The sequence below is a fragment of the Paramisgurnus dabryanus genome, chromosome 5 (genome assembly GCF_030506205.2).
Source record: "Paramisgurnus dabryanus chromosome 5, PD_genome_1.1, whole genome shotgun sequence".
NCBI lineage: Eukaryota > Metazoa > Chordata > Actinopteri > Cypriniformes > Cobitidae > Paramisgurnus > Paramisgurnus dabryanus.
Genome location: NC_133341.1, coordinates 39,863,825 through 39,877,549, shown reverse-complemented (window position 1 = coordinate 39,877,549; position 13,725 = coordinate 39,863,825). Strand labels below are relative to the sequence as shown.

Sequence of the window (13,725 nt, the reverse complement as noted above, 5' to 3'; positions counted from 1 at the left end):
GTCCTCCTAATTAGGGTTGCAAAATTCTGGAAATGTTCAAGACTTACCATGGGAATTAACGGGAATATATAATAAACAGATATATATTGGAATTAACAGAAATTAATGGGAATAAACTGGTCTTTAACAGGGAACTTAAATGTAGTTTAAAAAAATCTTATTTAAAAAACATCTCTGTTTACAGACAGACAGGACAGCTCGTGAGACTTCACAAATGTGAGACTGAACTACCATGAAATTAATAAGACACATATATAATATAGAAACATAATGAATTAATGAATAAACAATGAAGTATAGAAATTTACTAATGAATAAACATAATGAATAAATGAATGAATAAACAATATAAATGAGTAAACAATAATGTAATGATAAAAATGATAATAATGAAATTCATAATGATAAAATAATATTAAATAATCCAATACATAATTACATGGATAACTAATGATTATGATTGTGATGATTATGTAAATAATTGATTAGGGATAATCTAAAGAAAAAAACACAATAATAAAAAAACATTCAGCACTTGAGGATCTAAGGTAGGATCCATCATGACCTAAACAAAATGTTTCATTAAGTTTGTATATGATATAGTTAAGTTTTTTGTGAGAAATAATAAAAATTCTATGGCATTCAATATTTTAATAACATAAAAACATTATTAAAAGATTTTAAAAAATGTTACTGTGATACATATGGTTATCATGATATAAAATGAATCCTATCGTGAAATAAAATTTTGGTCATATCGCCCAACCCTAGTCCTAATGAATATTAGCTTTATATACAGGTAAGTGCACTGCAATGTCTGATATATATTTTTGTCACGGTCTTTGTCCTCAGAATCAGTACAGATTTGAAGGCACTGGCTTCCCCACCATCCCACAGCTCATAGAGCATCACTACTCAACTAAACAAGTCATCACCAAGAAATCTGGGGTTATCCTTTTAAACCCTGTCATAAAGGTAACACCTTTTTTCATTTTAACAAGTCCTGTGATACTTTTTCTCTATCAAAGCCATAAATGGGTTTCAAATGTAAAGCCATGAAGTTATTAAAGAAATGTTCACGATTTTGACTGGCAATTCCAACCGCATTAGACTTCAAATGAAATGTTGTGTGATTCAAATCAGCCTGTCTGGATGTAAAGTCCTGCGCTTTGAGGTTTGATGTAGCGCTAGATGTCAGTTCAGACCTCTTCCTTGAGGGTGGTCCGCACTGGCTGGATTCCCCGGGGAGTTCGCGTGCCTGTGTGGATCTGTCAGGTCGGATGATTGCCTGCCGCGTCGATGGCTTTTTGATGATGGGGTGAAAAGCACCTCGGCATGACCGAAATCAAAATAGTGCTGGTGGTTCGGTTGCACTTTGCAAGATAAAGACTAGAAATATTATCAGATCCCAATGAATGCTGTGGTGGTCTTGGTGTTTAGCTACAAAGGTGAGGGTCATGAGAAATGTTTTTGATGTATTTGAACAGTAGACTGAAACGTAACACAAGCAGTTCATATTAAGATGCAAATACTGCATTGCATAATATGTTAAAGGAAAATTCCACCTTCATAAAAAATTTCAGATTTTTTGAGGAAAACGTTCCTGGATTTTTCTCCTTATAGTTGACTTTAAAGATTTTATATGGTTGTCTCTCATAAACCTAGCGGTGTGTATGTGGCCTTTCAGATTTCCTACTAGTAAAAGTAATATAACTTAGTAATTTGTGTGCACATACTTTAAAATCATGATATTTCCAACTGCATTTAGCTTTTATTCAGTATCCCTACAGGGACTGGATGACGTGACATAACTTTCTGTAAAGCCGCTATCTTTAGACTCATTTAAAATGTGCCTGTTTCTAAAGGAATAAGCTAATGGACTGAACCCGCACTTTCAGAAGATTCGACAGTACATCTCTGTCCATGTGTTAGATGTGATAATTGCATCATTATCATTTAGCAGACTATTACCATAGTGTCTGACCCACAAAGCACATAGCATCTCTTTCTCTGTTTGTCTCCACACGAGTCATTACTTCATTAATGAACGTGTCGCAATGCTAATTTCCTACTTTTGTTTGTTTTCGCAGGATAAGAAATGGATCCTCAATCACGAAGACGTCATTCTTGGAGAGCTACTCGGCAAAGTAAGCATTTCTGTGCACGTGGTCAGGAAAATGTATCGTAATAATAGGGGGCGTGTACACCAAACACATCTGAAAATGCCAGGCAGACACCGACTGTAGGCGCTTGCCAACTTTTTTCAGCTGAGGGCTTTGGTTGCTTAAAAACTTTTGCTTTGTTTATCAGTCATTAAACAATGCGCCACAATCCTCAACTATGATTGGACAATCGAGTGTGACATTGACGAGTTAAAAAAAAGTTTCAACACTTGCCGTTTAGCGCTGAACGCAGAAAAACCAGCACGAAGAAAACTTGGAAAGCGATGCATTCCCATTGAAAACAATCGGAAACATGCCACACTGCAAAAAATTACTTGTAAGCTTTTTCTTGATGAGCAAAATGACCCAAGAAAATAAGATCAAAAATATCAAATTTAAGTGATTTTGTGCTTAAACGAGCAAAAAAAATCTGCCAGTGGGGTAAGCAAAAAAGCATTTTTCTTAAACACTAAATTCAAGAAAAATTTGCTTACCCCATTGGCAGATTTTTTTTACTTGTTTTATGCACAAAATCACTTAAATGGTCTAAAAACTAGACTTATTTTCTTGGGTCGTTTTGCTCATCAAGAAAAAGCATCTTAATTTAAGAATTTTTAGATATTTTTACTGAAAACAAGACAAAAATACTAAGACATTTTTTTCTTGAAAATATTTTTTTGCAGTGCAGCCGCCGACGTAAACGTTTTGGTGTGCACGCTACCTTATGGTATTTACATTATGTGTTACAAGCCAATACAAGATACTGTCATGTTATCAGATGGCAAAACAATGGTATTTGATGTGTTTTATGAAATTTGTTTTCCCTAAATGTTGTTTTAGGGAAATTTTGGTGAGGTTTTCAAAGGAACATTGCGAGATAAAACCCCCGTGGCAGTAAAAACTTGTAAGGAGGATCTACCACAGGAGCTTAAGCTAAAGTTCCTCTCAGAAGCCAGGTGAACTCGTATAAACCTTACAGACATATGCATTTTACATAACACTCGTCTCGAATAAATATCTAATTAATGTTTCAATGTAGAATGTATAAAATATTGCAAGAATGTCCATATTAATTTTTCCTTCCACCAACTGTAGGATCCTGAAGCAATATGATCACCCCAACATTGTGAAGTTAATAGGCGTCTGTACCCAACGGCAGCCCATTTACATAGTAATGGAACTCGTACCAGGTCAGTAAACTGGATCTCAACCATTAGCTGCTGAAAACCGTCCTCATTAAAAGTTGTCATATACTTTGTTTTAGATGTCATTGTCTCTTTTAATGTATTGCTTGTCCATAGCTCATTTATCATGCTATTTTTTCAACAGGCGGGGACTTTTTATCGTTCCTACGAAAGAAAAAGGAGGATCTTAAGACAAAACAACTGGTAAAGTTTGCATTAGATGCCGCTGGAGGAATGGCATACCTTGAGCTAAAGAACTGCATACACAGGTAAGAAGAGCTTTAAGAAAAATATGCAACTGTACCAGCATAAAGCTGTTTTTGGCATTGCATTTAACTGTTTTTTTTTATTGTTTATGGGTGGAAAACAGCACAGAAGTCTCAGTTTCTTCTCTTAAAATATTGATACACTCATTTTGATGGTTTAATCCAAGTAATAATTCAGCACTTTGTTCATTCTCATCTCTTAGACCCATCTGTATTGTGAAGTTTATTAGCATTCAGTAGCATTTTTTTAAGAAGTCAAAATTTTACAATGGTAAATGTACAAAAAAGCTTTAGCTTGAGTATTTTATTTATGAAAAAGTAATGGGGTTGCGTAAAAATTGCACGAAAGAAGCATCTTTCTCAAACACTTAAAAATACTCTCACACTGCAGACAATTTTGCTGCCTTTTTAGCAGGCACGCCTTTTTCTCTATGCCGGTTGCGTAAATGGAAGTATGCAGAAAAATGACACCCAAGGTTTTAACCTGTGTACAGACAGGGACTGGGGAATCATCAAAAATCACAGAGGAACATTTAGACTTTTGAACCAACTAGCAGGATCTCAGTTTTACCGCTGTTTAATTTCAAAAGGTTTGATATGAACCTTTATTACCACTCTTTAATTTCAGCTACACAGTTCGAGAGAATAGTTGGAGGAAATTAGAAGTGGGTTTGGAGGACAGGTAGAGTTGAGAGTTATCCTTTATTTTCTAAAGAATATTATAGATGATAAATTAAAGAGGACCCAAAACTGAGCCTTGCGGAACCCCAGTGGCAACACAGGAAGACTTTGAAGTAAACTGCTCCAGCTGGACAAACTGAGTATGACCCATTAAATGAGATCGAAACCAGGTCAGGGCAATGCCCGTGATTCCAATAGACTCCAATATGCTTAGTAAAATGCTATGAGAGATTACATTTCAAAGTACAAATGAAGTCCGTTTTCAACACCTATTACTAATGAAAAGGTTTGTTTTAGTGCTCTCTACTGGCTTTCTGCTGTAATGACCTTGTGGACTACATTTTTAATCTTAAAAAACAAACTTGAATGCCGGTAGAAATGAGAGGAAGATGGAAGGAAAGTTTTTGGTCAGTTTTGTTAGCGATTTTGCGGTTTTTATGTTAGGAAATTTACAAAATATCTTCATGGAACATGACTTGTTTCTGGGGAATTGTTTCTGGTCTCTAACATCGCGAAGTAATTCAGGTGCAGGAAAGATACACTGTAAAAACTGAAAAAACTATTTAAATAATATATAAATCTAAAATAAGAAAATGGTTTAAATAAATAAAATAATATGTATCTATTGCCATGTTACAGGTCTTGAATTACATTCATATTGGTCTTAAAGTACTCAGTTTCACTAAAATCTGCAGAAGCCCTGAAATTGTTCTCTAAATTTGATCTCTGCTGTATATGTGCTTGTTGTATATGGTAAATGGCAGCTATTCAAAAACTGTTCCATTCTCTTTATCTAAACAACTCAGCCACCCAATAAAACATAAAGACCCGGTGTCTTCAGCTGATTTTTAAACTGTGAAATATGCTTGCTGCATTGAGTCCGAGGCCCGTCCTGCTGAGAGGGCCAGAATAGAGTCACGCCTCAGAAATGAGCCCTCGCCTCTCTCACAGTGATGGCTCTATCAGCACCCCGCTAAAATCCATTTACTCTCAGACATGATCACGTTAAGCGTTTCTGTCTGATCAGCTCTCTTTCTCCCACTATTCCCCACTGTCTTTTCCCATCTCATGTCAGCAGGGCAATTTTTGGGATGTAGTTCTATGGCACATGATGTATGCTCAGCAAAAATGTGCCACAGCAGTAACCGTAGACCAGAATCTTAAAAGGTTTTGGAAAGAATCATCTTGTAGACAAACAAATCAATTGGAATATAAATGATGGCCTGTTTATTTTAGGCTTTCATTTGACATTATTTAAAACACTTTATATATAGGCGTTTGTTTTACTAATGGGACTTGCATAAGAAACCATGTATACCATTTAGGGGCGGTTTTCCAGACATTGCTTATCCTATGGCTTATGAACAAGCAAACAGCAAAAAACAACAACAATGCTGTTCATACAATACACAACAATTGTCCTTTTTCAAATCTTCACTAGGTATTTAGCTAAATAATTTAGTTGTGCAATAATACCAAGACAAATGCAACGTATAGAAGTAAAGCCCGATTTATAGTCGTGCGTAAGTTCTACGCCATAGCCTGTGCGTAGCTCTGCGTAGCGTGACGTGCAACTCGCAAAAATTTTAACAGCGCATCAGATCTATGCGGACCGCAAGCGCTGTAATTGGTCCACCAGAACCCCTCCCGTCAGGTTAAAAAAATGCGTCATAGGTATTTCCGTTTGTGATGGTGAAAACAAAGATGAGCCAAGTTGAGGAGTGATTTAACTCAAACTGCATCAAAAGTCGTTGTTTATTCACTTCCATCATTGCTGGTCTTCTCAAATTATACACAACTGTTTCTTCTTTGTTTGTGGGTTAACTTGCCAAGCTGCTTCTTCTTTGACGTTCGCGCTGCTACTGTGGTTGCACGCATGGTTACTGCCTCCCAGCGGTCTGCGCGTGTGTTTGCACGTCGATGCAAAAGTATAAATGAAAACCGACGCGGATCCTACGCCGTCGCGGCTACGCCGTAGGACCTACGCACAACGAGCCCTTTATGCATTTAACCTGTAATTTTTATTAATGTTGGGTCGGGATTAACTAATCACAGTCATCTGGGATTGAAAGTGGCTGCTGTAATGCTAAATTATTGCTGTTAATTTGGCAGAGATCTTGCTGCTCGCAACTGCCTCGTGGGAGAGAACAACTTGCTGAAGATCAGCGATTTTGGGATGTCCCGGCAAGAGGATGATGGCATCTACTCTTCATCCGGCTTGAAACAGATCCCAATCAAGTGGACTGCACCAGAAGCATTAAACTATGGTAAAGTAGAAGCAGTCTGGATTCATTTTCTCAAATGTCTGCATGATCACAAATCAATAGGTGCATTTCCATTACCCTTCAAATTGCGCAAACGAAAATTGCGAATGGAAAGGCACTCCCATTTAATCGCAAACAAGTTTTTATGGTTATTAAGGCAATTCGAAAAATAAATACATCACAAAACTGCAACAAAATGTTTTTATTCCACATTTGATGTGCGTAAGATACACATGATCATTCTTTAAATACTCCGCAGTTTGTTTGGTTGGGGGACAAAACAGAAGAGGTGTGTTTGACTTTGTATGGATGACATCAAAATACCACGAGCGCAATTGGGGAGTCGTTTGCTCTGTATGTGTTTCTTCGAATTGCGGTATTTGTCCCCCATCACAGTCGGTCTGCGTGACACCCTATAAGTCGAAAACTCGTTTTTGGTATTACTAAAATTCAATTTTAGTCGCATAACATAGTTTAATGGAAAGCCATCATTTCACAATAGTTTTTTAGCGATATTTATAAAATAACGCTAAAGTTTTGTGCAAATCTTTAATGGACACCAGGCTTGTGATTCCATGAAGCAGTTTTGTAAGTACATGACAACCAGAAATATGTTTGAAACTGACGTCTGTGTTGGATCATTTGGGTTGTGATGGAACTCAGGATGTATCTACACCACAGTAAACCACTTAAATCTGAAAACTCGGGTTTCTCGGGTAATTGAAAATAAATGTGTTTTTGACGAATGGACCCGAGAAGACCCGAATTATCTTGTGTCTGTGCATCGAGTCCTTTTCTAACCCCTCTTCTGTTTGCCAAAAACCCTTGTGACATCATGTGGCTGGCAATAAGTTAATTTTCTTTGAGACAGACTTTTTGAATGCACATTTTAGTGGTTACCTTGGTATCGCTGTTAGATAAGTAAGGAATAATTCACGCAAGCCGTTGAATTATAAGAAAATAATGCACACCCAAGGTGGTAATGCGGCACGACGTGAAGCGGACGTACATTATTTTCAAATAATTCAAAAGGACCGGAGTCAATTATTCTGCTTATAGAAATTGCTCTGGTGCCTATTTTTAATACATTTGACAGGTCAGGTGTGCGGTTTACAGAAAAATAATCAACACCCATTTCTCAGCCAATCAGAATAAAGCATTCAACAGCCCCTTGGTATAACGTAGGAAAATAAATGGAGTAGCGGGCCAAATTGAATGCGAGGCCACCAGGTTTTCTTTCTATTTGACTGGTGTGTGTGCGGGGCTGCAGACGTTTACATTCGTTAAATTGCCACTGGGTCTGATAACACTCGTGTGTAATTTTCTCAGGTCGGGTCTTTCTTTTAAAAAAAATATTCATACACGTCAGGTTCAGGGAAACAGTGATTCAGGTCATTTCTTTGAACCCCAAAAATCCTCCACAGCACAGTAGATAAATGTTTCATTTTATGCATTTTTTACAGGGAGATACAGCTCCGAGAGCGATGTGTGGAGCTACGGGATCCTTCTGTGGGAAACCTTTAGTCTAGGAGTGTGTCCGTATCCGGGAATGACCAACCAGCAGGCTCGAGAACATGTTGAGAAAGGTAAACCAATTTGCTCCCACATGTGACATCACCACATAAGAGGCCCAATCACAGATCAGAAAATAAGAGCATTAAAATTAGTAGGTAATAGGCAGTATTGCATACAGCTAGTCCGATATTACTTCATCCTGATTATAGTCTTAGTCAATATTTCAGTCTTGTTCAACAATTTCAATCACTCTTACATATCAACTCTCAATATCTTTTCTTTAACTCTTTCCCTGCCATTGACGAGTTATCTCGCCAATTAAGAGAAAACGCTTCCCTGCCAGTGACGAGTTTTTCCGGAAATCTGTATTTTTTGCTATTATCCACCAGTTTGCGCTTTTACTCAACTTATAAAACCCAGAAGTATCCCCTTAGGGCAAACAGTTTAAACTCTGTGTATGTTTTGAGCATCGCTCTGAATCTGATCTCTATCAAAAGTCCTTTACAAAAATGCAATTAAATCACCTTTTTGCTCTAAATTTGGTATTTTTGAAATAACCTACCCATATTTGAGAGGTGAAAAAAAGAGAATTAATTAATAAATAAATAAATGGTAGAATGAAATGTTTTTTTTTTTAAAGCAGGTGGTCTGTTTATTCATTTTATATATTGTATGTATATATATTTAAAGAAGAACATTTTCTGGAACACTGGAAAAAATGATTTTCAAGAAAAGTTTTTTTAGTAAAAATTCTTAAACTAAGATGCTTTTTTTGTTGAACAAATGACCCTAGAAAATAAGTCTAGGTTTCAGACCAAAAATATCAAATTTAAGTGATTTTTTGCATAAAACAAGCAAAAAAAAATTGCCAATGGGGTAAGCAAATTTTTCTTAAATCTTTCTTGAATTTAGTGTTTAAGAAAAATGTTCAAGATTTATTTGCTTACCCCATTGGCAGATTTTTTGCTTGTTTTATGCACAAAAAATTTATATTTTTGGTATAAAAACTAGACTTATTTCTTGGGTCGTTTTGCTCATCAAGAAAAAGCATCTTCATTAAAGAATTTTAAGATATTTTACTGAAAACAAGACATTTTTTTTTCTTGAATTTTTTTTGCAGTGCAGATGGTCTGTTTATTCATTTGATATATTGCATGTTTATATATTTAAAGAAGAACATTTTCTGGAAGTCATTAAACTTTTGTGAAAATCAAAAAATGCTGGTGCTGTCTAGAAACTTTTTTGTTAAACGCTGGTGGGCAAAGAGTTAAATTCAGCACTGCTAAAGTTACCTTTGTGTCTTTAGGATACAGAATGTCATGCCCGCAAAAATGCCCAGATGAGGTCTACAGAATCATGCAACGATGTTGGGAGTACAACGCCGAACATCGTCCCAAATTTGCCGACATTCAGAAAGAACTGGCCGCTATCAAGAAAAAATAACCTAGAATTAAGAAACGGACCAAGAAGCCAAACCCACGATTCACATCCAGGTGATCGGTAATCTACAGAGAGAAACGCAACAAACGTTTCGCCCTTTAAATCACACGCTATTATCGTACTAAAGAGTCACATAATCACTGTGTGAACTGCCTATGCACCAGCTGTTTTGAGCCATTTGCATGGAGTAAGGTCTACACTTTGCTCTGATGTCATTATTATGCAGATTTCCCTTGTTTCTTTGTCTTGTAACTACCCACAGTTAAGCTACGTAAGCTTTCGATAGGTAGCAGTAAACCGCCGAGTATTTCTGATTTGAAGTACATCATGTTGGGTGAATTCTGAAATTGGACTTCGTCCACCCAACAACAAAGGATTTTTTTTAAACGTCTCAAACATGAACTCATTATGTCATTTTTATTTTAAGTAATAGGACCTTTGTTTGTAATACATAAGGACTTTTATTGTGTTAAATGTCAGCACTCATCAAGCAATAAGACCAAATGCATAGGATAACCTAAGTGCAATTTATAATGAACCGAAATACTGCAGTCAGGCGGCCTTAGCAGAAAAACCAAACCGTTTGCCGGCTGCTTGCTCAAGTATTGTGGACCATTTGAATGACATGGACACGGCATTGATCGACAGTTTGTTTCAAATCATTTCACCTCTTTGTGGTTCAGGCTATTTGTTCACCCAAACCTAAGATGATCATGAGTTTGAGTTTTTTTTTTGCATGTAACACAAAAAAGGTGTTTTGCATGATGTCCAAACTCGTTCTTTCTATATGAAAATAAATGGAGACTGGGGTGCTCGAGATCCAAAACGATAAAAGGAATCATAAAAGCTTTGTATGAATAACAAACCAAAATCATTATGTAATCACTAAAAAACTTTTGATGAAGATGCATCACTCCAGGTTTGATGTGATTGGTCAACCTTGACAAACTTTGATTTGAATTTATGAAGCTTCTTTTCACTTTTATTCAATGGATTCAAGGATTACTCCACTTTCATCAAAAAATCTGATAATTTACTCACTCCCATGTCATCAAAGATGTTTATGTCTGTTCAGTCGAGAAGAAAACATTAAGTGGACCCCAAAAGTTTACAGTTTTAATACAGCTTCAAACGAGACACAAGGGTCTTATCTAATAAAACCATCATCATTTTCACCAAAAAATCAGAACTTTAAAACCACAAGTTCTTGTCTTGGACTAGCCGTGTGATACGCCAGTGCGATCTTATGCATTATGTAATCACGTCAAAAGGTCACGCATAACGTATGTGAAACTACCGCTCCAGTGTGGAGAAAGTTTAAAACGGTCTGCAAGTGTGCGTTTCACATATGTAACACATATTTCCCTTTCGATGTGATTGCATAATACGCAAGTTTGCGCTGGCGCATCACATGGCTAGTGCAGTACAAGAAGTTGTGTTTAAAAGTACACATTTTAAATTTTTTGGCAAAAATGCCGATGGTTTCGCTAGATAAGACTCTTATGCCTCGATTGGATTGTTTAAAACCCGTTGAAGCTGCATTAAAACTGTACACTGCAAAAAATTATTCAAGAAAAAAAAATTAGTATTTTTGCCTTGTTTTCATTTAAAATATCTAAAAATTCTTTAATATGCTTTTTCTTGATGAGCAAAACGACACAAGAAAATTAGTCTAGTTTTTAGATCAAAAATATCAAATTTAAGTGATTTTGTGCATAAAACAAGCAAAAAAAATCTGCCAATGGGATAAGCACATTTATCTTGAATATTTCTTGAATTTAGTGTTTAAGAAAAATGTTCAAGATTTTTTTGCTTACCCCATTGGCAGATTTCTTTTTGCTTGTTTAAGCACAAAATCACTTAAATTTGATATTTTGCATCTTAATTTAAGAATTTTTTTGATATTTTTTACTGAAAACAAGACAAAAATACTAAGATTTTTTTTCTTAAATCATTTTTTGCCGCGTAAACTGTTGAGGTTCACTAAAGTTCACTATATGGAGAAAAATCCTTTAAACAAACGTAATTTCTTTTTGACTGAAGAAAGAAAGACATAAACATCCTGGATGACATTGGGGTGAGTAAATTATCGGGATTTTTAATTAAAGTGGAGTAAAAATTTGTGTGAATAACAGACCAAATTTATCACGTAACATGTACACTGCAAAAAATTATTTTCAAGAAAAAAAAGGAGTATTTTTGTCTTGTATTCAGTAAAAATATCTAAAAAATCTTAAATTAAGATGCTTTTTCTTGATAAGCAAAACGACCCAAGAAAATAACAAATAGTGATTTTGTGCATAAAACTAGCAAAAAAATCTTGCATTTTTCTTGAATTTAGTGTTTAAGAAATATGTTCAAGAAAAATTTGCTTACCTCATTGGCAGATTTTTTTTGCTTGTTTTATGCACAAAATCCCTTAAATTTTATATGTTTGGTCTAAAAACTAGACTTATTTTCTTGGGTCATATTGTTCATCAAGAAAAAGCATCTTAATTTAATTTTTAGATATTTTAGAAGAATGTTTTTCTTGAAAATAATTTTTTGCCGTGTAGACATGCCATGTGAAGATGCGTCACCCCAGGTTTAATGTGATTGGTCTTTAATTGGATGAATTACGGTTTTCAAAAAATGTGTCTTCCATTAAAATGATTAATACGGATTTGAAACTAGACACACAATTTTTGGTTGAACTATTACACGGATATCACCTCAAGCTCGGTCCAAAACTTACTGTGGTTTCAATCTCTGTTCATGAAAAGTTGTTTCTGGTAACCAGCTACCAAAGCCAGTCACAAACACTTTTATTTGTATCTATGAATTTTGATGTTATTCTTGTGCTGTTGCTCTTATATTCAGGTTTTCTCTTCTAAACAACACAAACACACAGATATGTATTTACCCGCACAAGTATTACAGGGTTGGCTAGACCGTTTTGTATTGTGTTTTTGTAATCGTCTCCAGCCGTTTTCATCAGGTGCCATTGCTTTCCACGTTTGTCACTTTAACTTCTCACCAGCATACTGCAGTTTATCCAAGTCACATAATTTTCTCGTTCCATTTGCATTACAAAAAAAATGGAATAGTGGTTCGTTCGAGGTTTATTCTGTAACAAGCATTCCTTTTGTATTTTGTAAATAGTTTTTGTAGATTCACTAATGTAAGAATTTTTAAGGTTGTTCGTTTTTTCACTGCAAAAACTATTGTGGACGTCTATCAGGAATACGCCTCAACTTTCATTGTGTTGTTTTTACAACTTTAACAGTAACGACTGCTCTAATATTTGCACATTTGGACGAAGTAAAGAGCGTTTTCTTCCAAAGATGTTCTAACGCAGCCAAAATTTCATCTGGAATCATGCAAAAGTGGTGACAATTCCTACATAAAGCTACTGTATAGTGCAGATTTGATTTATATTTTGCATTATTCAAAATGGGTTCTCAAATGTTATTGGTTGTTTTTTTGAGTGAAGCTGAGCTTACGTCGATTCAACTACTGGTCAGTGAGCTCTTCGATTATTCTCCTTTTAACGTCAAAGCAGTTATCCCTGTAGTGTGTTTGTTTCTTTTTATTTATTTGAAATACTGTAATATTATTCTAGCATTTTAATCGTTGAGCTTTTTGTACCATCTACCGTAACGTTCTACTGTCAGCGTATTAAAGCGAACGCCAGTATTTCTCTCAACTTATTTTGACATTTGTGTTATCGTAACTAAAGTCCCATGGGGAAAATATTCCAACATTGCAAGAACAACGATGAATCAGTTTAAATTTGTTCAGCCCATTTGTTCATCTTTTATTTTATTGCAGTTCATTTTCCCCGAATTCCTAAACTTTGCTCTTTTCTGAACTATTTATTTCTGTGATGAAAAATTTATATATTGCACTTTTAACCTTTTTATGCTTTTAAAAACATCCCCTTACATATATATACAAGTTGTAATGGTCGTCTTGATTTGGTGAAAATCTTGACAAGAGTGGAAAATCAACACTGGAATTTTGATCGTCAAACTAATGCTTGTAATAAGCTTCACTCCACCCACCTAAATAGGAAATATGCCAAGATAAATGGTTGACATTTAAATCTGATCCTGTATTCATGTACTTTTTTCATCTGTGTCTATTGTAGCACATCTCTGATGGACATTCAACTATAACAATGTCTGCTTATTGTTTATATTGTACACATGCAATAAAGTTTTTTTTGAGTCTC

The 13,725-nt window shown here is 35.4% G+C and overlaps 1 protein-coding gene across 3 annotated transcripts in view; it reads left to right on the top strand.

The window, feature by feature from the left end:
* The window catches only part of fer (fer (fps/fes related) tyrosine kinase), a 62,120-nt gene extending 48,395 nt beyond the window's left edge, over positions 1-13,725 (top strand). For all 3 annotated transcript variants that reach the window (XM_065284108.1, XM_065284110.2, XM_065284109.2), the window contains exons 12-19: positions 853-975; positions 2,091-2,147; positions 3,003-3,118; positions 3,258-3,352; positions 3,492-3,615; positions 6,406-6,560; positions 8,021-8,143; positions 9,379-13,725. In XM_065284108.1, the coding sequence (XP_065140180.1) occupies positions 853-975; positions 2,091-2,147; positions 3,003-3,118; positions 3,258-3,352; positions 3,492-3,615; positions 6,406-6,560; positions 8,021-8,143; positions 9,379-9,515 (930 nt within the window). In that variant the 3' untranslated portion in view covers positions 9,516-13,725. The remainder of the gene's footprint in view (positions 1-852; positions 976-2,090; positions 2,148-3,002; positions 3,119-3,257; positions 3,353-3,491; positions 3,616-6,405; positions 6,561-8,020; positions 8,144-9,378) is intronic.